Raw genomic sequence first — 24,569 nt, 5'->3', positions numbered from 1 at the left:
AACACTAATTTCATTAAAGAGAATGACAAGAATGAGACAACATATCAGAATTTATGGGATGCTGCCAAATGAAAACTTAGGGAAAAATTTATTTCTCTAAATTCTTACATCAAGAAAATGGGGAAAGACCAGATAAAGGAACTAGACATGCAACTAAAAAACTTGAAAAAGAAAAAATTTAAAATCTTCAATTAAGCATCAAATTGGAAATCCTGAAAATCAAAGTTAATAAATAAATCTAGGAGCTGGTTTTGTGAAAAAACAAAACCAACAAAACTATAGATAAGCCATATAGTAATATAGATACTCCATTAGTTACTTTGATTTTTAAAAAAAGAAGACAAAAACGTATCAAAAATGAAAAGATTGCAATCATCAAAAATGAATAAATTAAAGCAATCATTAGGAAAATTTTGCCCAGTTATATGCCAATGAAACTGACAATCTCAATGAAACTGATAAATGTGTATGAAAATATAAATTACCCAGATTAATAGATCAGGAATATAGAAAGTCTAAATAATCTCATTTTAGAAAAAGAAATTGAATAAACCATTAATGAACTACCTAGGGACAAAATTCCTCAGGGCCAGATAAGTTCATGAGTAAATTCTACGAAACATTTTTTTTTCTTTCTTTTTTTCCCCAAACATTTAAATATCAATTAATTTCAATACTTCATAAACTATTTGGAACAATAGAGACCAGGGGCAGTTAGATGGTGCAATGGATAGAGCATCAGTCCTGGAGTCAGGAGGATCTGAGTTCAAATGTGAATCTTAGATACTTAACACTTACTACTGGCTGTGTGACTCTGGGCAAATTACTTAAACTCAATTGCCTCTCAAAAAAAAAAAAAAAAAGAAAGAAAGAAGAGACCAATAAAATGCCTTTTATGACACAAATATGTTGCTGATACTTGAACCAAGTGGAGCTAAAACAAAGAAAAATTATAGACCTGTTTTCCTAATGAATATTGATGAAAAAATTTTATTAAGCTTTTTAATTTTCAAAAGATATGCATGGGTAATTTTAAAATATTAACTCTTGCAACTTGCGTTGCAACTTCCCTCTTCTGCTTACCCCCTCTTCTAGATATCAAGTAATGCAATATATGTTAAACATGTTAAGATATATGTTAAATCCAACATATGCATACATATTTATATAATTATCTTTGAAAAATCAAAATCAAATGAGAAAGAAAATAAAATTTAATGGGGAAGCAAGATTGCACAATAGATAGAGCATTAACCCTGAAGTCTGGAGGACCGGAGTTCAAATTTGATCTCAGACACTTAATAGTTCCTAGCAATGTGATCCTGGGCAAATTACTTAACCCCAATTGCCTCAAGCAACAAATAAATAAAAAATAAATGAAATAAAATGCAAGTAAACACAACAACAAAAGGAGTAAAAATGCTATGTTGTGATCCACACCCAGTTTCCATAGGCCTCTCTGGCTCTCTTCATCACAAGATCACTGGTCTGAATCTTGATGAAAAAATACTAATGAGATGATTACCATAATAACACCAGGATTATACACTATATCTCATTGAGATTTGCACCAGGAATTTGGATTTGTTTTAATATTAGGAAAACTATCAACATACTTGACTATATATATCAATAACAAAATCAACAGAAATCATGTGATTAGGGGCAACTAGGTGGCACAGTGGATAGAGCACCAGCCCTGAAGTCAGGAGGACGTGAGTTCAAATCTGATCTCAGACACTTAACATGTCTTGGCTGTATGACCCTGAGCAAGTCACTTAACCCTAGTTGTCTCAGCCAAAAAAAAAAAAAAGATTATGAAAAAGCTTTTTACAAAATATAGTACCCCTTTCTATTAAAAACACTAGAGAGAATAGGAATAAAAAGAACATTCCTTAAAATGATAAGCAGTATATATCTAAAACTATCAACAAGAAATATCTGTTGTAGGAAATAAGATCAGGGGTGAAGCAAGAATGCCATTAGTACCACTGTTATTCAACATTGTACTAGAAATATTAGCTATAACAATAAGAAAGAAAAAGTAATTGAAGAAATTAGAATAAATAATGGGGAAACAAAGTCTTTGCAGATGATATGATGATATACTTAGAGAATTCTAGAGCATAAGCTAACAAGTTACTTACAATAATTATCAATTTCATCAAAATTTTAGGATATAAGATAAACCCATATAAATATCAGCATTTATTCATATGACCAAAAAATCCCAGCAGCAAAAGATAAAAAGAGAAATTACACTTAAAACAACTGCTGTACAATATGAAATATTTGGGAGAAATCAAAACTACCTATAGGCATATAAAAATGCTCTATATCACTATTGATTAGAGAAATACAAATTAAAACAACTCTTAACATGCCACATCACCTCTATCAGATTGCTTAATGGGATAAAAAGTGATAAATGTTGGAGAGGATGTGGGAAAATTGGGACACTAATGCATTGCTGGTGAAGTTATGAACTGATTCAACCATTTTAGAGAGCAATTTGGAACTATGTCCACAATTCTGTATACCTTTTGATGCAGTGGTGCCATTAGTAGATGTCTATATCTTAAAGAGATCATAAAAAGGGAAAAAGAACTATATGTGCAAAAATATTTACATTAGCCCTTTTCATAATAGTAAAATATTAAAAATGGAGGGGATGCTCATCAACTGGGGAATAGCTGAACAAACTGTGGCATATGAATGTAATACTATAAAAATTGATGAACAAGCAGATTTTAGAAAAACCTAAAAAAGACTTATCTGAACTGATGCAAAGTGAAATGAGCATAACTAAGAAAACATTATACAAAGTATCAGGAACATTGTGTGATGATGAATCACTTAGCTCTTCTCAGCTATCAGCGATCAAAGACAAGTACAAAGGATTCACAAAGGAAAATATTATCCATAGCCAGAGAAAGGACTGAGGGACTCTGAATGCAGACTAAAGCATATATTTTCAATTCATTCTTTCTCATCTTTTTTTTTTTTCACTACTATGACTAATAAGGAAAGATGTCTTACATGATAGCACACATATATAAATCATATCAAACTACCCATCACCTTTGTTTTTTTTCACTTAATATTTTATTTTTCCCGTTTACATGTAAAGAGAGTTTTCAACATTCATTTTTGATTTTGAATTCCAATTTTTTTTGGTTCTTATTTTCTGTGATCTCCCTTGGCATCTGACACTGAACCAAAACTACCATTAAGTGAATACGGTGAACAAGGTATTCTATTAAGTACTGGGATAGAAAGATAAAAACCACAGTCCCTGCCCTCAAGAAGTATATGTGATCTTCAAAGTACTTTCTTCTTAATATAATCCTCTATTTTCTCCTGTATTAACCTGAAAAGTAACTTCAACTTCATTGATAAAATGTGTATTTTAGAGTTTTCACAGAATGTGTGAAAAATATTCTATAGCCATGTAATTCAATTTTCTAGCAATCCTGGGATATTCAGCAAATTTAACATTCATAAGATTTATAATGAAAGGCATTTATAAAGAAGAAGCTCCTCTGAAAGGAGATAAGTTTAGTCATTTGAAATAAGCCCCTTTGATTAAAATGTTGGTTTTATGTTTTAAAACTAAAATTCAGATATGTGTATAATTAAATAGATATAGCTAATGTCAGCAAGGAGTCTACTAAAATTTTATATAATGTGAGTTCTATTTTTGTATCCCACGCAACCTCCGGAGAGGCATTCTAAACTTAACTGATTAAAATATTTAGTGTGTTACTCTACCTTTACATGTGGTTCCATTTCCTGTATAGCCAGGGTTACAGACACAATTATGCCCTCCAATAGTGTTGAAGCACAGTGCATTTTTGTCACAGTTGTGCTGATTTGTAATACATTCATCATGCTCTGAAAGTGTAAAAAATACATTATCATTAAAGACTGAGTGTGAAGACCATTTCCAGGCAGTAAAAACTTGTTTTAAATAATGATTTTTTTTCAAAAAATGTTAAGTGAAAGCACACAATCACTAAAATATCATATTCTTTTATAACTTCTTCAGAGGGGGGATATATAGCATCAGAAGAGTTTTCAGAGATCATTTAGTCTGACAGGAATTCCAAAATATTTTATCCTTAACAAATAATCATCCAATTTCTGCTTGAAGATTTTTAAATCACTCATATTCATTTTACATTAGAATGGTTCTTAAAGTTATATCATTTTATCTGAAAGCAAAAAGAATTTGGTTTCTGAGGAAGAGAGTACTTCTGAGATAGGACTATATAAAGCAATCTTCAGCAAGCTGAAGATTAGCCATGTGATAAATTCAGAAGTAACCTCTATAGTAGACTTCAAAATCATCCAGATACATGAATGAGTGTGAATATATAGTATATTTCTAGATTTCCACAAATGACAGCTCAAAAGAGAACTGTTACAATGACTAATAATTGCAAGAAGATTCTAAATTTAAACTTTTGCTGTTCTATAAGAAACTCTGAGGTCACTGTAATTACTCTATTGATCCTCTATGCATCTATTCTTCCAAATGCTCATTCTTATACAGTCACTGTCTAAACAGGCGATATATCCTACAATCCTACAAATGAAAGTATTTAAACTGTTTAATTCCTCCCACAATGTGGGTATTAGTTCCTTTTAAATGAACAACTCATACAATTTCCCTTTTACTCATTTTCCCATAAAATGTACTGTGTTGGATTACAGGAAAAAAACCAAACTCCCATTCCTGAATCTTTGAATTTCACCTCCCTTATATTTCCTTCACCATTATTGTGATATATTTTTTATTGCAGAGAATGCAAGGTTGTTTTAAATTTTTCATTTGTTGAACAAAATTCCAAATTAAAAGCTCTCTTCTTTCATAGTCTCTCATCCAAATATTAAATCATCTAAAATTCCTTGAATTCTAAAATTCCAATAAATCAACAATTATTAGGCAAGCTACAAACTGTGCCAAATGTTGGGGATACAAAAAAAGCAAGAGTGACTGCTCTCAATGAGCTTACAATCTAATGGGGGAGACAATATGCAAACAAATACTTCCAAAGCACACTATACACAGGATTAATAGGAAATTTTAGTATTTTGTTTTTTCAATTACATGGAGTTTTCAACATTTATTTTGTAAGATTTTGAATTCCAAAATTTTCCCCTCTCTCTCCCCTTCCCAAGACAGTAAGCAATATGATATAGATTATACATGGATGATAATTTTAAACATATTTCTATAATTGTCATGTTATGAAAGAAAAATCAGAACAAAAGGGAAAAAAAACATAAGAAAGAAAAAGCAAACAAATATACAAAAAAGGAAAATAGTATGCTTTGATTCACATTCAGTCTCCTTAATTCTCCCCCTGGATGTGGATGGCATTTTCCATTCCAATTATATTGGAATTGTCTTGGATAAATGTGTTGCTGAGAAGTTTATTAAAGTTGATCACATAATCTTGCTGTTACTGTGTATGATATTTTCCTGGTTGTGCTTCCTTCACTCAACTCAGTTCATGAAAATCTTTCCAGGCTTTTCTGAAATCAGCCTGCTCATCATTCATCATCTTACTTTCATATACCATAACTTCTCCAGCCATTTCCCAATTGATAAGCATCATTCAATTTCCAATTCCTTGTCACTATAAAAAGCTGCTACAAACAATTTTGCATATGTGGATCCTTTCCCCTCTCTTATGATCTCTTCAGGATACAGACCCAGTAGTGACATCATGTGATCAAAAAATATGCAGTTTTATAGCCCTTTGGACACAGCTCCAAATTGGTCTCCAGAATGGCTGGAACAGTTCACAACTCTACCAACAGTGCATTCGTTTCCCAGTTTTCCCACATTCTCTCCAAAATTTATCATTATCTTTTCCTGTCATCTTAGCTAATCTGACAGGTTTGAGGTGATACCTCAGAGTTATTTTAATTTTCATTTATTTAAACACTAGTGATATAGAGCTTTTTAAAATTGACTATAAGTGGCTTTAATTTCTTTATTTGAAAATTGTCTTCATATCCCTTAACTATTTCTCAATTGGGGAATGACTTTTATCCCAATAGATTTGACTCAGTTCTCTATATATTTTAGAAATAAGGACTTTAACATAAACACTGGTCGTAAAAATTGTTTCTCAACATTTTGCTTCCCTTCTAATCTTCACTGTATTGGTTTTATTTGCAAAACCTTTTAAGTTTAATATAATCAAAATTATCCATTTTGCATTTCATAATCTTCTCTACTGTTTTGTTATAAATTTCTCCCTTCTTTGAAGATCTGACAAATTATCCCTTGCTCTACTAATTTGCTTGAAGTATTACCCTTTAATCACAAACCCATTTAAACTTTATTTTGGTATAGAGTGTAAGATGTTGATCTATGCTTAATTTATGCCATACTATTTCTGGTTTTCCTCACGATTTTTGTCAAATAATGAATTCTTATCCCAGAAGATAGAGTCTTTGGGTTTTTCACATAGTAGATTATTATAGCCATTGATAACTGTGGCTTGATTCCACTCTATTTAACCTATACTTAACTTATTCCATCGCACTATTTCTTAGCCAATGATAAGTGGTTTTCATGACTGCTGCTTTAAAATATAGTTCATTTGCTTCTCCAGGAAATCCTTTTGTTAGGTAATCAGAGGTTAGTAACTTGCCCAGAATCACAATTTAGGAAATGTCTGAGGCTAGATTTGAACTCAGGACTTCCTGATTGCAGGTCAAATAGTCTATCCATTGAGTCACCAGCTGTCTCAATATGATAAATAATCTATGGCAACTCTGCAGGACTATGGATGAAATATGCTATCTCCAGGTAGAGAATGGATGCTGGAACTAGCATATTTTTCTCTTGTTCTTTTTTTATTCCCCCCCCCCACATTGCTAATGTAGAAATATGTTTTATGTGACTTCACATCTATAACAGTTGTCATATTTCTTGCTCAAAGAATGGGGGAATGATGAAGGGAGAGAAAAAATTTGCAAATGAAAATAAAAAATAATTTTTTTTAAAGGTTTCATCTAGGATAGTTCTGTTTCTTACACAAGGTGGGGAGACTTATTCTGGAATTTTTCTCTCTGAGAAAAGAAGTTTGATTTTTCTTTTCCTTTAAGTTGGGTATAAAAGCATATGAATGAGATGTAGGATATTCAAGGAGAACCAGTAGCTCTGATGTTCGGACTGCTGAGCCCTTTTCAGGGTCATTTTCTACCTTTGGTATGCACTTGATTCAATCAACTCTCACCTATAGCTCCAAGAGTCAGCAGCATGTATAGTGGCTATTACCCCATTAAATTGTTCTTACAGATGGGCTAAACCAGGTTGAAAACAAACAACAGGTTTCAAACCCATCACTGAGTTGGGGGGATGGCATCTGCTCCAAGCATGTGAAGACTTCTCCTTGAAAAATGGACAGATAAGAACAATTTGTTCCAATGGCCGTGAAGGTGGCTGAAGCAGATGCTGTGGAGCACTTAGAGCTTGGTTAAACATCAAAGATGCCCATGTTTTCCACTGCATCCTCAAGCCACCACTGGTCATCTTGACCTTTGTCTTGCCACTGGACTTTGATGACTCTGGAAGGGAGAAGCCGATGGCTGTAAGCAACTCTGCTTCATTTAAAATAGATTTCTAAATTAAATTATAAGTGTACAGGTCCAAAGACATAAGCCATACTCCTTTTACCATTTTTACCTACCTTAAAGTCCTGCTCTAACAGGCAAGTCACAAAGCAGCCGGTGTGGATATAATGGAAGCTCTAGTCATAAGCCTGCACACAAGTGGCCCAGGCCATAGGGTGGTCTTCTCACTGAATTGAAGCAGCAGTAGAAGTCCACTGGATGTCTGAAGAGCTTTTTTGAAGCACTGCACTACTCATCTCCTGGCATGAGGAAGAGGCTAGAAAAGGTGCCCTAAAAAATTGTTTGCTTTACCCAACCCTGGCCTGCTTCCTATGGCAGGTGGGGGTCCCGCCCTGTGGTCAAAACACAAAAAAATGTACAAAAACTTCTGCAAAGATGATCAATACTTTAAACGTGTCCACTCTTATGAACAACATGAAACCTAGTATACCTAAAAGATGAACAGCTCTTGTTGCAAGAGAATTCAGCATATAGTAGACTATCTCCTTGTAAGGAGAGGAGAGATGGGATGTGAGAGGGACAATGTGATTGTGGCACAGAGTATTGACATGCTCATAGACTTCTCCAAGCTAATTCATTCATGCCAACAAAAACATCAGCATCAAGGCAAGACAGTGACCAGAAATCCTAATGTCAACAGATGCTTCCCTATGTGAACACTAATGATTTGAAAGCAAAGTGAGTCAACACATGGTGGGCAACAATGGGGCAAAAAAGGAGTGGGCAGCTTTCAGAGATCTGGTGTTCATGTTATCTAGACCAGAACACTTGCAAACAACAAAATTAGAGTGAAAATGATGGGGAAATTCAGAAGTTGTTAGACAAAAAAGTGAGAACTCCACAGGGTTTAACCAATAGAAAAGTTCATGTATCACTTAAGTGAAACTGAGAGATACAGGATTCTTGGCTCAGTAAAAAGACAAATGAAATTCAGTTTCATGCTCAAAGCAACAATCCAAAGGCTTTTATGATGCTCTGAAGGCTATTTGTGGAACAAAGACCTGTGATTCATCTCAACTACTCAGCGCTGATGGAGAAACATTGATTAATGATAAGGAGAGAAGCTTGAACACTAGTGTTCCCAACAGACTGTCATCAATCAACGCTGGAGCCATTGACTGTATGTCTCAGATTGGAGTCAATCCCTCTGTAGCCAAACTTCCAACTGAAGAAAAGGTTTTGCATGCCATTAAGCTACTCTCATGTGGAAAAGTACCTGGTACTGATTCTATTCCATCTAAGATTTATAAGGCATGGAGTCCATTGCTAATACAAAAGCTGACTGAAATTTTCTTAGTTAATGTCAAGAAGAGGTTATTCCCCAGGAGTTCAAGGATACCTCCATTGTCCATCTCTATGAAGGAAAAAGGAAATAGGTTGTCCTATGACAATCAAGGTTCTTGCCATGAATCTTCATGAAATGCATCCATGAAATTTTGTTGTCTTTAGGTAAATGGAAAACAATACTAGTTTGATGACATGTGTGTGGCTTCAGAAAGTGCTGAGAAAAAGCTGATGTAGTGTTTGTTGTTTGAGTACTCCAGAAGAAATGCTAGAAGTAGAAGAGAAATCTGAACACAACATAGATTCATCTAACCAAGAACGACGATAACTACTGTCAACCGTGAAGACTGGTGGAAAAGTATGGTAAAATTTAGTTGCCTGAAGAAGTTCATCAGTTTCATAATGGTACATTGGACTAGATTCTGAATAATGAGCAATCTTCCTGTGCTTTCTCAGTTACCAATGGACTGAAATAGAGCTGGGTGCTTGCTCCCATCCTTTTCAACATGATGTTTTCTGTGATGCTATTGGATGCATTGAACAAGGATGAGAATGGCATCAAGATCAGTTACTACATTGACAGTAAATTGCTCAATTTGAAATGGCTACAAGTCAAGACTAAAGTGGAGGGGGAGTGTTGCAGATGATTGTACATTCAATGCAGCCTCTGAGGCAGAGATAGCCACAAAATATGGATCAATTCTCTACTGCTTGTGCTAACTTTGACCTAACAATCAACACCGAGAAAACACGGGTTTTCTACCAGCTGGAACCACACCATCTATAATAAATCAGCTATAGTAAATGGAGAAATTTAGAATTCTGAGGATAGGTTGAAGGTGCATAGAACTATTTTGTTGTCCTCAGTATTGCATGCTTGTGAAACCTGAACAGCATACCAGTGCCATTCCAGGAAATTGAATTACTTCCATATGAATTATCTTAGGAAGATTCTGAAGATCACCTGGTAATATAAGATACCAAATCAAGCTGAACTGCCAAACATTTAAACTCTACTACACAGAATGGAATTCTAGTGGGCTAGCTATATTGCTCTACTGCCAAAAGTATGTTTGCTTAAAAGACTATTTCAAATAACTCACACGCAGCAGACACTTTCATGGAGATGAGAAGAAGCAAAATAAGGACACGGTCAAGGTCTCTCTCTGAAAACCTTTGGAACTGATTATGAGATTTAGGAGTCACTGACACAGAACTATCCAGCATGGCAGCCTACATCAAAGAAGGTTTTGTATTCTATGAACAAAGCAGAATTGTTGTAGCTCAAGAGACATGTGAGATGCATAAGCTTAGAGACATCTCTACTCCAAATGTTTACATAGACAATGTTTATAGTTTATATGACTGACTCATCAGTCAGACATATAGTACCTTGACCCAAAGTGATATCGTTTTGGTCCTCTTCAAGAATGAAGGACAATAAACAACCAGTCAGTGATTAAATCTATGATGTATACTTATGGAAGACACCATCATAAAGGAGGCTCAGTGTGAAAGGGAAGCAGTGAGTACACTAGTCCCCCAACCCTGCCGCAGAGCCAGGAATAGTTTGTTGTGGCTCTTGACATACAAATAGTTTGTTGTGGCTCTTGACATACAATTAGACCCAGAGTTAGGGAGAGAGATGGCCAGAATCCCAATTGTCTATGGTGCCAGTCGAGCATTGTACCACATCAGCCTTTTTGCAAGCAATAAAACAAGGATTAATCTTACAAAATGTTATTTATTAAACTGTATTAGCATGAATTTGGAAGTATAAAAGAATATTAATAACTGAATTTTATTATGAACTGTGCCATACAGATTTTTGTTGATTTTTTAAAAATGCAAGGCTCTAGAGAAGATATTTTTAAAAGGATAATGCAAAATTTCTACAAATTATTAGAGATTTTTCAAGTATTTCAGACTATAGACTTGCCTAGACACTCCAACAGAATTGCTGAGACAGCAAATATTAAAATAGGGTGGAAGGAGGGAGAGAAAAGGATCAATTTAATCAATCCATTACCCAGCCCCAATTAAAGTAAATGAAAATGTGCAACTGCTCAATAACTCCCCTCCATGAGAACAATTAATCTTGTGAAGTGAGAAGTAATGTTCATGTATATATGTCAATAGATCGATCCATCATTGGTGTGAGAATAGGTTAGAAAAGTCTTTGTTCCACTTAGAAGTCTCTGAAAGCCAGCAGAGAAAGGAAGCCATATTGTAAAGAAAATGTATCAACATTAGCTAAGGAAAATTAATTTCTCCTTGAGGATTTTCTATAACATAGCAAAAAAATTTTAAACCCAGCAATATAATAAACATGTAATAAGTCAGACAAGCTTGTGATAGAATTATTTTGGGGAGGAAAAGAATTTTGGTCTTAGTCTTGGTCCTTCTACATTTGGCTAGAGAAAGACCTTGTGAGCTTCAAATAATCTGGAAGATTTTATATTTTCCATAGGCAACCCCATGGCATATCTGGAAAAACTAACAATAATCATTTTACAACAGGAATCAAAGACAAATTGGGCACAGTAAAGAAAGAGTGAAGGCTACTCAGGAATCCCCATAGAAAAGCTGTACTGCACCACAAGCAAACATCTTGACAACTCCCACAAAATTCCTTCCTAGGAATATTAATACCTTTCATGTTCAATAAATTTGAGCCTCACTTTTCCCTGAACTATGTATATACTTGTGGGAGATTATATCATCGACTTTTGGTGGGTTACTGTAATGGCTATACCACCATACCAAATAACCATTTCCAAAAGAAACCTGCTGATTAACAGATTATCACCTGATAAACAATGGGTACTGGCTATTCCATTAGAATAATGCATAAGAGATATGTCTTATTCTTCTTTAGATCCCTAACAGGGAAGTGCCTAATACAGGGCCTTAAATATTTGTTAAGTGAGTTATGGTAATCAACCAATGCTACCCATTTTCATTATAACATGATAGTGCTTATCAAAGCAGGTAGCTAGGTCGTGCAATAGAGTACTTGGCCTGGCTTAAGGAATATCTGAGTTCAAATGTGCCCTCAGACATTAGCTGTGTGACCTTGGGCAAATCATTTAGCACCTATTTATATGAGTACCTCAATCTGTAAAATGGAGACACATGGGGAAAGAAAATGGTAAATGGGTCTAGTATTTTTTCCTAGGAAAACAAAATTGACAAATTTCAAACATGATTGAACAACAATAATTTACCAAAGCAACCTGTGTTTTGGTTAACTATATTTAAATATTTCAAAAACTTATAACTGCAGTGATATGAGTCACTCTCCCGATGTTGATAAATTTAACTCTCCATGCATAGGAGGACAGTTTTAATTCATTGTTGTGTTCCAAAATAATTCAATATCCTAGAGGCAATCTAGCTAAGCAGAAGCCAAGTATTCAATCTGTTACTGGGTATAAATTCAAAGTTTTTCTAGCTCTGTTAGGATCTGCTAGGGCTTATTATTCAATGCCAACATGAGAAGACTTTAATGGAAATTAGTTATTATATTTCTTTTAATTTCTTGAAATTTTTCTTAATTTTTTCCCAAATACAATATATAAAAAGTATCTACAATATTGAAGGGATAAATACTATTTTATTCACTATTATGAGAAACAGAGAAGTTATTTTTAGCTACTAAATGGAGAAAAAATGGAGGAAAAGAAAGTGACAATATGATTCCTGATTCTCTAGCAGTCTGATATTTGACTACAGTTTGACAAATGCAGTGGGTTTTTTTTTTCTCAATCTTTATCCTTTGTTATCTTTCTGCAACTTTTTAGATTATCTATCACCCACTTCTCCTTAGTTTTTAGGTCATTACTTTCTCTTGGTTTTCCTCCTCCTCCCTATTTAACTTCTACTTCTTTGCTGGATCTTCATCCAGGTCACATCCGCTGTGGTTACACTTATAGGTGTCCCAAAGATCCTAGTAATGTGGTATTTGATAAATCTAAAGACTCCAGCCTTTGGGATAAAAACTCACTATTTAACAAAAACTTCTGGGAAAACTAGAAAACAAAAGAACACAAACTATGTATATACTAACATCTCATCCCATGTACCAAGATAAGGTCAAACTAGGTGCATGATTTAAACTTAAAAGATGACACCATAAGCAAACTAGAAGAACAAGGAATAGTCTATCTGTGATATATATGGGAAGGGGAAGACTTTATGACAAAACAAGAGAGAGACATGCAAAATGTAAAATAGATGGGTTAAAGAGGAAACAATACAGACATATACACACATACATGTGTATGCATATATACATTTAGGTACCTATTTATCTATATATCTCAAGAAGGTATAGAACATTTCAAAATTTATAAAGAAATAAGGGAGGATAGGATAAGGAGAAGTATACAACGGTGTGCATATAAATGTGAATGGAATGAGGTGTTTAGATTAATGGGGAAAAGATCCAAGGGGAGGGAAAGATTAAGTGGGGGGAGGATACCGGAGGGCTTCTTTGGGTAGGGTGAGGTTGAATAATAGCAAAGCAAATTAGCAAGTAAAACAGCAAATTAGAAGTTAGTAGGGATGGAAACCAAGAGATAATGTGCATATATATGTTTGCATATATGTGTATGTGTGTTTGAGTGTGTGAATAGACATAAATATATCTGTGCTTCACTTTAGCTCACTTGGGGGAAGGCAGAGGGGAAGGAAGGGGAAACATTCACTTGTTCAAGGAATGTAATATGTATTTAGTAAATTCAAATGACATAATAAATGTATTAAGCATGTTTCTCTTTTATAAAAAACTAAAAAACATGAAGTCTCTACAGCCTATACTAAATTCAATTATTTTTTGAGTTAGTTAATGACTCAATTTCTAATTTAGTGCATTAATTAAATAATAAAAATGTTTGTGCCACCCTAAAATTTTCAATACTGTTTGCAATTTAATGAAACAAAATAATTCTTTTACTCACTTTTAGAAGAAAATAGAATTACAAGAGAAAAAAGAAAAAGATGTAGGCAATTCTTTACATATACAATACAACGAAACAGCAATAGCCGATCAAATCACAAAAAAAATCAATATAAAGAGATTTCAGAATATTATAGAAGAAAATACAAAACTCTATATCATAATTTATTAGGCATCTATAATTTTTAAGAAAAATATGATAATGATTTATCTAGAGTGAGAAGTTCAATTAACAGCTCTATTGGGAATATTATTTGTTGCTTTTAAAGAATTGATGCCATTCAGATTTTAGAAGAATCTGTAAAGACTTGTATGCACTGATGTAAAGTGAAATGAGCAGAAACATTGTGGACAGAAACAGCAAAATTTTGTGAAAATCAAATATTATTGCCTTGTTAATTATTAACTGTTAATAACTTACAAAGGTCCAAGACAATTACAAATAACCAAATCCAAAGAAAGAATTGATGAACTCAGAATGCAGATCAAAGCATACTATTTTTACTTTATTTTTTCCTTATGGTTTGTTTTTTCTTTCAAATCTGTGACTAGTTAAATATGTTTTACATGACCACATATATAGATTGTTTCTAATTGTTTATCTTTGTAGAAAGAGGGGAGGGAAAGGAAGGAGAAAAAATTGGAAATTTTGTAAAGTTTTGTAAAAATGAATAAAAAAACTTTCTTTACTTGTAACTAAAAAATACCATTAAATATCAAGAAATAATCAAAAATCCCATAACAATACCTTTGTGCCTGACAATATTCATAATCGTTTAACCTAAAGGGTTTTATAAGTGTATTATTTCTGAAAGAGAATCAAGTTATTGGGTAAAGGGTAATCAGCCTCTAATCTGTCAATATTACAAAATCAAAGAATTACTCTTCATATGTTACCAAATTTTATCACTCTCTCCAGAGTAGTAATCCTTCAAATAGGGAATTTTAAAAAATACCCCAAATTGCATCCAAAGTAGATCAGGCTAGTTTATATATTCTTTAAGGAACCTTAAAGTAAAAAAAATAAAATAAAATAATTTATGCCATTCATAGCAGAATACATTTTCAATATATTATTGTCAATTTTAAATGATTGTAACTTTAATAATAAGTATTTGAAAACAGACTCAATTTAAGTTTTTTATCATGTAAATACAATTTGGGAAATAAAATCTGCAATAGCTAGGTCATTAGAAAATTTTCCTAAAATTATTATAATAGTCTAAATCATATATTGATTCAGTATCTGAAATAAAACAAGTTAATAATTTAAAAATAATTCTATTTATCCCCAGTCTCATAAAACATCAAACTAAGCCAGAAAATCAAGAAGTCAGAATGGAAATTATTAAATATTGTTGAATCCTGGGACCCATATGATTGGCATGTAGTTTATGAATTGCTAGTGTTGTACAGCATGCATATCTTACATTTTAGTAAATTCAAACAATAGGACATGAAAGCATGAATCTCAAGTTGAATATTTGATTACCAGATACATTAGAAATATCTACTAAATAAAAAATGATATATTTCATACTCTTCCTAAAAATATACTGGAAAACAATTCAACACATGAACTCACATTTTTTATCAGACAGAAACAAGAATAAAATCAATTGGAATTATTTTAATTTATTATAATCATCTATTTTGCCTTATGAAGAGCTAACTTTTGCATGAATAGCTGGAGGAAAATGGTATCATTTTAGTGAAACTTTAACTCATGAAATTTATTTAAATGATTTTAAGGGTTTTGTAGGAAATGATGTAGAATCAAACAATGCTCCAATATTTGTAACTATGCAAAATGCTAAAAAGATATCAGTATTGTTATCAGTAGGGCTGGAATTGAAAGATGTTTCAGTTTAATGAATATAATTTGCATGAAGATGAGAAATAGACCACATATAACAGATTACATATTAGATTTAGTGAAAAATTTGTTGGGGAAAAGTTGTCAGACTGAGATGTAACTCTGTCAAATTAGGTTTGAATTAAAAATATTCTTAACTAAAAATATATTTTTGGCAAAAATCAGTGAAGACATTCTTTAAAAATCAATTGGCTATATCAAATAAAGAATGTTGAGGCAACTAAGTGGTGCAGTAGATAGAGCACTGGCCCTGAAGTCAGGAGGACCTAAGTTCAAATTCAGCCTCAGACACTTAAGATTTTCTAGCTGTGTGACCCTGGGCAAATCACTTAACTCCAATTGTTTCAGCAACAGCAACAACAAAGGAATATTGTATACTTTATTTTTTCTTAGTTGTGGGATACACATCTTTTAGATGAGAAATATTTTTAATAAACTTATGTGAAGTTATGGAAAGCTTACTTTCCTCCAGAAAGCCTGGTGTTAAACATTCAGAACCAGGACATTACTGGTTCTAAACCTCTGACTTAGAAAATGAACAAGTTTTTCCTTCAACAAGAACTAGACAACAAATTTGGACAACGCTTGTTCTTTGATGTAAGAGTTCAATTCTTGTTCATAGAAGTGGTAAGACTTTTTGTTGTTGTTGTTGTTATCTTCTTCTCCAGTCTAGTTTTATTGTTTTGTTTAGGAATTTTAGATGAAATTTTTTATTTCTTTTATTAGGTCAGTCAATTCTTAAAAAGAAACAGACAAACAACAATAAAACCAAAAGCTCTCATTCTATCACTAAAATATAATTCTTTATTTATATTGTTTTAAGCTTCATGGCAAATCATGTTTTGTATCATACTATTTTTTCCTCTAACTTTTTACTTTTCTTAAATAAAAAGCATGAAAGCTATCCCAAGTAGAATTGATTATCTTCCCCACAAAATGTGAACTTCCTTCTTTCTGTCAATGATAACACCAACACCTCATTTCACAGCCTAAGAGTCATTAAATTCCTCATTCTTATTCATTGCCACATCTCCAATCAGTAGACAAGCCTTGTCAGTTATATCTCCATGACATCTTCTTTTCATTGGCTGTCTTATATTTCTAAAAAGTTTACCTTTGCATTTTTGTGTCTTTAATTTCTTTCAAGGTTCAACTCTAGAATTACATTTTTGCATAAGGATTTTTTTTAAGTTTCTAATGCCTTTCCCTCAAAGATTACTTTTTAAAAAAATTTTTGTTTTCACTTTTTCTAGGCATATTTCAGGTTTTATAATTTGGCTGAACAACAAATCAGCAACCAAAGTCATATAAAACTTGATATTCTTCTCTTAAAGCAAAATCACAAGATATTTAATATGATATGTATGTCAGTATGAAAATATAAAAGATGTATCAAGGATGACTTAAAAATAGGAAATTAATACATTTACCTACTTAGTCTAAACTGTTAGTTTTTCATATTTTAAGGTATACAATATATAGCAAAGAATTTTGTCTCATCTCTTTAGGAATGTCCAGAAGAAAAAAATCAATAGTACTTCCCAATCAGATATGAAGAATTTTTGATTCACTGTCTCTTAGTTTTATGTAAGCATAAGAAATTATGTGTCCCCGATGGATTGTAAGTACCTTGAGAGAAATGATTATTTCATTTTTGTCTTCATATTCCTATTACCTAGCATAGTAGAATTTAAATAGGCATGTAAGAAATGTTTATGGTGATTAAAACAAGTATTTTTTTCTTTTGAAAGTGTTTAAAATATATAATTTGGTGTTGTAAATAAGTCTCTTACCTGCACATGAGTAATCATCAATTCTTAGGTATCCTGCTTTGCAGATGCACATGAAAGAACCTGGTGTGTTGACACACACAGTGTTCTCCTGGCAATAATGGTGTCCTTCAGCACATTCATCAATGTCTGTGAAAAAAGGAAGAATGTCAAATGATCAAGAACTCTTTGTTAGAGCTTTTCTAACATTTTGAGGGGGAAAGTTACATTAATAGCATAAATTTCTAAAGTATTTTTGTATTTCTATTTTAAAAATGAATAATGTTCAAACTACAGAAGCAGAATTTGGTTTCTGCAAACAGTTCTTTATTTAGTTACAAAGAAGACTATGTTAACATTAGTCCTTCCTAACTTTTGAAAGATATTTCCTCTATATTTCTATGAAAGAGGCTATAGAATACCTTTGTTAGCACTACGGTGCTAATTTTGATATACTGGATAAATTTTATTTCATATGAAGAAGTAAAGCAAGGGGAGTATTAACATTTTATGTACACTACAAATTGGAAAAACTTTTAAAAATACTGTCAGTACAGTATAGGGCATTCTACTAAGTTGAACAGATAGGAATTCACCTCTATTTTCAAGTCTCCAAAAATTGTGAAAAGAGAGAATACTCTTTAAAACTTATTTTTATACTTTTTTTCTTGTTTTTATATAACCCTTTTTTGATGCATCCCTTCCTACAAGGTTACTTCTTATTGTAAATATAACAGGGCTGAAAGGAAAAAGTTGTTTGGCCAATGAGGGAACACAAACAAGGAATCCGTGTGGATATTTGGTGAGCTTATGATAGCATGGAATAGAAGGGTCTCACCTATTTCAAAGGATGTTCATGTAGTCTCTCTTTCCTATTCATTTAGTGTGTAGGATAAAAGGGTGTTAAGTTAGAAATGAGAATGAATACAAAAGGTCCAAGTATAAATTGTCTTTTCTACCTCTAGGACATGAGATATAAAATTGACTTTTGCTTCTGGAAGCACATGTGGATATAAGTGTCTTTCTTCCTACTGGATGGCCAGTGAACATAAAGACAAGTTGGTATATGGTTGTGATGTACTTCTACTGTGCTATAAGAAAAGATGAGTTCAGTAATCTTAGAAAACCATGTATATACTTACATAGTGTATATAGTGACAATAATATTGTTTTAAGAACTACTTCAAGTGAATAAAACATTTTGACTATTATAAATACCCAGATTAGCTATAAAGGGATATGAAAGAAGAAGTTATTCATATCTAGAGAAAAAACAAATAAGTAGAAGTATATCTAGAATGATTCAACATACATATTTTTGTTTAATGGTATCCATCTATAGGATGGGAGAAAAGGAAAAAAGAAATTTATATGGTAACTTTATTATATATTTAAAAGGAATAGCAAGTTGTAAATAATAGATTTGTAATTTCAAGTGCAATAATCTTTTTGTTATGTTATGGAAATGCTTTTTTATTTTAAAAATTAAAAATTAAATTAATAAACATTTTAAAAAGATAGAAAAAAACAGAGACAGACTCTTCAATAGACTTTTTTTTCACTAAGCAGTATATAGACAGGAAACAAGAAAGGAAAGGAATTGGCCTACCATGTGCTAGGCAGTGTGCCAATAGGCACAGATGATAAAACTCGAGACAAACAGAAGTTAAAAGGCTGCTTCAGTGTCACACAGATAATAAGTGTCTGAGGCCAGATTTGAACACGGTCCTTCCATTCCATGTTATCATAGACTTGAAGAAGAATCCTAACCAAACATTTAGTAGAGTTTTATGTGCATATTTCCAGGACTGGACTCTTATCAAGATTCTATTACAAGGCATATATCAAGGGAGTAACTGATAAAAGCAAGTCTTCATATATTTACAGCAGCATTTTTTTTTTTTTTGGTGGTGGAAAAGAACTAAAGACAAAATAAATGCCCTCAATTGGAAATAACTAAATAAATTGTGCTAGATGTATGTAATAGAATAAAACTTTTATAAAAAGCTATGAATATGATGAAAGAACAATATAACCCTGAAGAAGAGATTTCAGAACACACTTCACACTTCTCTGAATAGATGGGAAGTACACAGATAAAATATTACATCTATTTTCTTTCTTTTTTCTCCTCCCTTTTAAATATATTTTTTGTAATATGAAATATCTCTCCAGGGAGGGAGAGAAAGAATATATTGACGATTGAGATGATGTAAAATCAAAATTTTTAACCATGCAAAAAAATCCAGATGAATACACACACATAATGTATGTATATCTAGCTATTGAAGTAGGAACTAATACGTAAAGATATACAACAGTAATCTCAGCTAGCTTTTCTAATGTATGTTGGGGTGTACATGCCCTATTTCCAGTGTGTTTTTTTTTTTTCAGAAAGGCATTCATTAGGAATTAATGTATAATGTGATCTGGAAATGGAAACATGCTATCACAAAGAACAATCTTTTGCTCTAGTATGTAAAAGGTTCTTCTTTGGAGAAAGCACTGGCAGTTTATCCTTTTTTCCCCCTCAGACTTCATAAAAACATCTGCAAATAGGGAAGGGTTTTCTCAGTACTCCACATTAATTTTTTTTTCATCAGTAAGAATAGATGAGCAGGCATTGGACAGGAGTTAAATTACGCACGATAAGATGAAGTCTTATACGGAATGATTTGGAGATAAATACATAGAGAAAACAGGAGTAGTTGGGAGAGACTTGGAAGGGCTCCTATCAAGGCTAAATTTGAGCTAAGTCTTGAAAGATTTAGCTTGAAAGAAAGTCAGAAGAATAAAGTGGAAGATGATTGGGAAGGTAGGAAGAAGTCAGGCTGTGGAGGCTTTTAAAAATCAAAAAAAGAATCTAATATTTGATCTTATAAAGAGGGAGTCATAGGAATCTATTGATTAGAAAGCTAAACATCTATCTATCTATCTATCTATCTATCTATCTATCTATCTATCTATCTCTCTATCTATCTATCTATCTATCTATCTACCTACCTACCTACCTACCTACCTACTTATCTAATTTTGGGTCTATAACACTTTCAAAGTTAGGGGGAGCATGGATTGAAATGGTGAGAAACTTGAGGAAGGGAAACTGACCAGAAAGGTATTTTAATTTTTTAGGCATCAGAGGAGGATGGTGGCAATTGACAGAGAAGAGCAGGGGATAGTAAACCTTGCAAAAGTAGAATAAACAGGGCCTAGCAAAATATTAACTATTTAAGGGATGAGAATGAAGAGTTTAGAATGACATTAAAGATGCTTTAATTTGCATTTTGCTATAACTTATTTGAAAGATTTATTTTTCTATATGGCTAATGATTGCTTAAGTTTATTCATCTAAAAACTATTTATTCACATAATTAGAGTTTTTATTAATTTAGGAGTAGCTGCTATTCCAACAATTTTGAATTAATTCGTTATATATCTTGGAAATGTGACATCTATGAAAGAGATTTGCTGTTTTTCTTTTAAGTTAAACTATACTGCTTTTGTTGATGGAAGAAAAGAAAAAAAACTTTTTTGTTTTATAGCTAACAAGACATGTCCAGATCATCTAGGATGAAAGCATCCACATTGGTCATCCCAAGGATCTGCTTTTGGGAGATCTTCTGTAGCTCCTTACCATGTTTTTCATTGGCTGTGTTTATTTTTAATTATACCTAATGGAGGCATAATGCATCCATAACTGGAAAGAGGTAAATTAATTATGCATGGGCACCATGAATTTATAAACAAAACGTCCCTTTTCTCCTTATGCCATGTGACCCCAAGGAAAAAATATAAAAATTCAAACTATTAGAAGACCAGATAGAGATCTTAAATAATCCAATATCAGAAATTAATCTATATCCAAAAGAACTAACAACAACAATAAGAAGGTCTGATCTTGATGGATTGATTCACAAGAAAATTCAACAAAACTTTTAAAGAACAGTTCATATCATATATCACCTTAATCTTAAAAATTGAGGAAGACATCCCCCTATCAGAATTCTTTTAGGAGACAAATATAATTCTAATATCTAAGCAGTGATTCAAAAATTACTAAATAAAATGCTATCAAATACACTATCACATTTCAAAAAATCATTCCTTAGTAAATAGAATCTTTGAAAAGTTAGGTATGATCGGCCTTTGAAGAAAATTGAATGGAGACAGAAAAGATGTACTTTTTCTCAGTGGTACAAACCTACAAAAAATTGACCATAAATTAGGACATAAACCCCTCAAAATTAAATATGGAAAGGCAGAAATAGTAAATACATCTTTTTGCAAATTATGAAATTACATATAATAAAGGGTCTCAGAAAAATTAATCTAATCCTAAGAATGAATGGGTGAAACAAGAAATCATAGAAACAATTGAAAATGTCACCCAAGAGAATGATGATAGTAAGAGAATATACCAAAATTTAAGGGATGCAGCCAAAGCAGTTCTTAGGGAAAATTTTATGTCTCTAGAGATTTAGTTGAATAAAACAGAGAAAGACAAGATCAATGAATTGAGCAGAAAGAACAAATTTTAAGCCCCAAATTAAATCCCAAATATGAAACTCTGAAAATAAAAGGGGAGATGAATAAAATTGAAAGTAAAAAAACTATTCAACTAATAACAAAACCAAGAGTTGGTTTTATGAAAAACCCCAACAAAATAGATAATTTGATTAGAAAAAGAAATGAAGAAAATCGAATTGCCAGTAAAATAAAAAAAGGTGAACTTAACCCCAAAGAAGAGAAAATTAAAGCAATAATTAGGAGTTATTTTGCCCAGAATAACAGAAGAGAAAATAAATTATTTAAATAGTCTCATTTAGGAAAAGAAATTGGATAAGCTATTAGTGAATTCCCTAAGAAAAAATGTTCAAAGTCAGATAGATTTACAAATGAATTCTACCAAACAATTAATGAACAATTAGTTCCAATAATAAAAATAGGGAAAGGAGCCCTGCTAAATTCCTTTTGATACAGATATGGTGCTGATATTTAAACCAAGTAGGGTCAAAACAGGGAAAGAAAATTATGGACCAATTTCCCTAATGAATATTAATGTAAAAGTCTTAAATAAATATTAGCAAAGAGAGGACAACAAGGTATCACCAAGATAATACTCTATGATCAAATAGGATTTATACCAGGAAGCAGGGCTGGTTCAATATTAGGAAAACTATTACCATAATTGACCACATCAATAACCAAAAAGAAAACATAAAATTAATCTCAATAGATGCAGAAAAAGCATTTGACAAAAATTCAGCATCCTTTCCTATGAAAAACACTGAAGAGCATAGGAATAAGTGGAACTTTCCTTAAAATGATCAGTAACATCTGTCTAAAACCATCAATAAGCATCATATGTAAAGGGGACAAACTAAAAGCATTCCCAATAAGATCTTAGTGAAACAAGGTTGCCCATTATTACCATTACTATTAAATATTGTATTTTAGATATTAGCTTGGCAATAAGAAAACAAAAAAAAATTAAAGGAACTAGAATAGGTAATGAGGAAATAAAATTATTACTCTTTGCAAATGATATAATGGTATACTTAGAAAATCCTAGAAAATTAACTAAAAAGCTATTAGAAACAATTCACAACTTTAGCAAAGTTGCAAGATACAAAATAAATCTACATAAATCATTGCCACTTCTACACGTTACTAACAAAGTCCAGCAGCAAGAATAGTAAGAAAAAAAATCCCATTTAAAATAACTGCAAATAATATAAAATATTTGGAAACTTACCTGCCAAGGCAAAGTCAGGAACTACATGAACACAATTACAAAGCACTTTTCACACAAATAAAATGAGATCTAAACAATTGGAAGAATATTAAATGCTTATGAGTAGGCCAAGCTAATATAATTCAAACAACAATTCTACTTAAATTAATCTATTCATTCAGTGCCACAACAAACTGCCAAGAAATTATTTAAATGAATTAGAAAAAATAACAAAGTTCATCTGGAATAACAAAAAGTCAAGAATTTCAAGGAAATTGTTGAAAAATGCAAATGAATGTGGCCTAGCTGTATCATACCTAAAATTATATTACAAAGGAATGGTCATCAAAATTATTTGGTACTGTCTAAGAAATAGAGTAGTTGATCAGTGGAATTGGTTAGACTTGCAAAACACAACCATCAATAACTATAGTAATCTAGTCTTTGATAAACTCAAAGATTCCAGCATCTGGGATAAGAACTCACTATTTGACAAAAATTGCTGGGAAAACTAGAAAATAGTATGGTAGAACCTAGGCATTGACAAACATGAAACACTTTAACCAAGATAGAATTGAAATCGGTTCATGACCTAGACAGAAAGGATAGTATAAGCAAATTAAGAGAACAAGTGATAGTCTACCTCTCAGAGCTGTTATAAAAGGAAGGAATTTATGTCCAAAGAAGAACTAGAAAACATTATAAAATGCAAAATGGATAATTTTGATTATATTAAATTAAAAAATGTTTATACAAACAAAAACAATTGCAATCAAGACTAGAAGGGACGTAGAAAACTGGGTAGGGGGGATTTTACATACATGGATTCTGATAAAGACTTTATTTCTAAAAATATAAAGAAAACTGACTCAGCTTTGTAAGAGTACAAGCCATTCTCCAATTGATAAATAGTCAAAGGATATGAATAATTTTCAGACAAAGAAATTAAAATCCATATGAAAAAATGCTCTAAATCATTATTAATTAGAGAAATAAAAATTAAGACAAATTTGAAGTACATTATACATCTCTAAGATTAGCTTAGATGACAGGAAAAGAGAATTATAAATTTTGGAAGGGATGTAGGAAAACTGGGACACTAATGCATTGTTGGTAGAATTGAGAACTAATCCAACCATTCTGCAGAGCAATTTGGAACTATGTCCAAAAAGCTACAAAACAATGCATACCCTTTGACCCAGCAGTGCCATTATTGACTCTGTATCCCAAGGAAATCATAAAGGAAAAAGACCCACATGTGCAAAAGTGTTTGTAGCGGCTCTTTTTGTG

At 32.2% G+C, this 24,569-nt stretch overlaps 1 protein-coding gene across 4 annotated transcripts in view; it reads right to left on the bottom strand.

Annotated features, from left to right (window-relative positions):
• Nucleotides 1–24,569, bottom strand: part of NELL2 (neural EGFL like 2) — a 128,297-nt gene that overhangs the window by 23,266 nt on the left and 80,462 nt on the right. For 3 of the 4 annotated variants that reach the window (XM_074269457.1, XM_074269456.1, XM_074269459.1), the window contains 2 exons: nucleotides 17,570–17,695; nucleotides 3,772–3,894 (listed from right to left, as the gene is read on the bottom strand). In XM_074269457.1, coding sequence (XP_074125558.1) covers nucleotides 3,772–3,894; nucleotides 17,570–17,695 — 249 coding nt within the window. The remainder of the gene's footprint in view (nucleotides 1–3,771; nucleotides 3,895–17,569; nucleotides 17,696–24,569) is intronic. The other variant, XM_074269458.1, reaches the window with a different exon arrangement.

The sequence above is a fragment of the Sminthopsis crassicaudata genome, chromosome 5 (genome assembly GCF_048593235.1).
Source record: "Sminthopsis crassicaudata isolate SCR6 chromosome 5, ASM4859323v1, whole genome shotgun sequence".
NCBI classification, from domain to species: Eukaryota; Metazoa; Chordata; class Mammalia; order Dasyuromorphia; family Dasyuridae; genus Sminthopsis; species Sminthopsis crassicaudata.
This window is presented reverse-complemented; position numbering and strand designations above follow the sequence as displayed.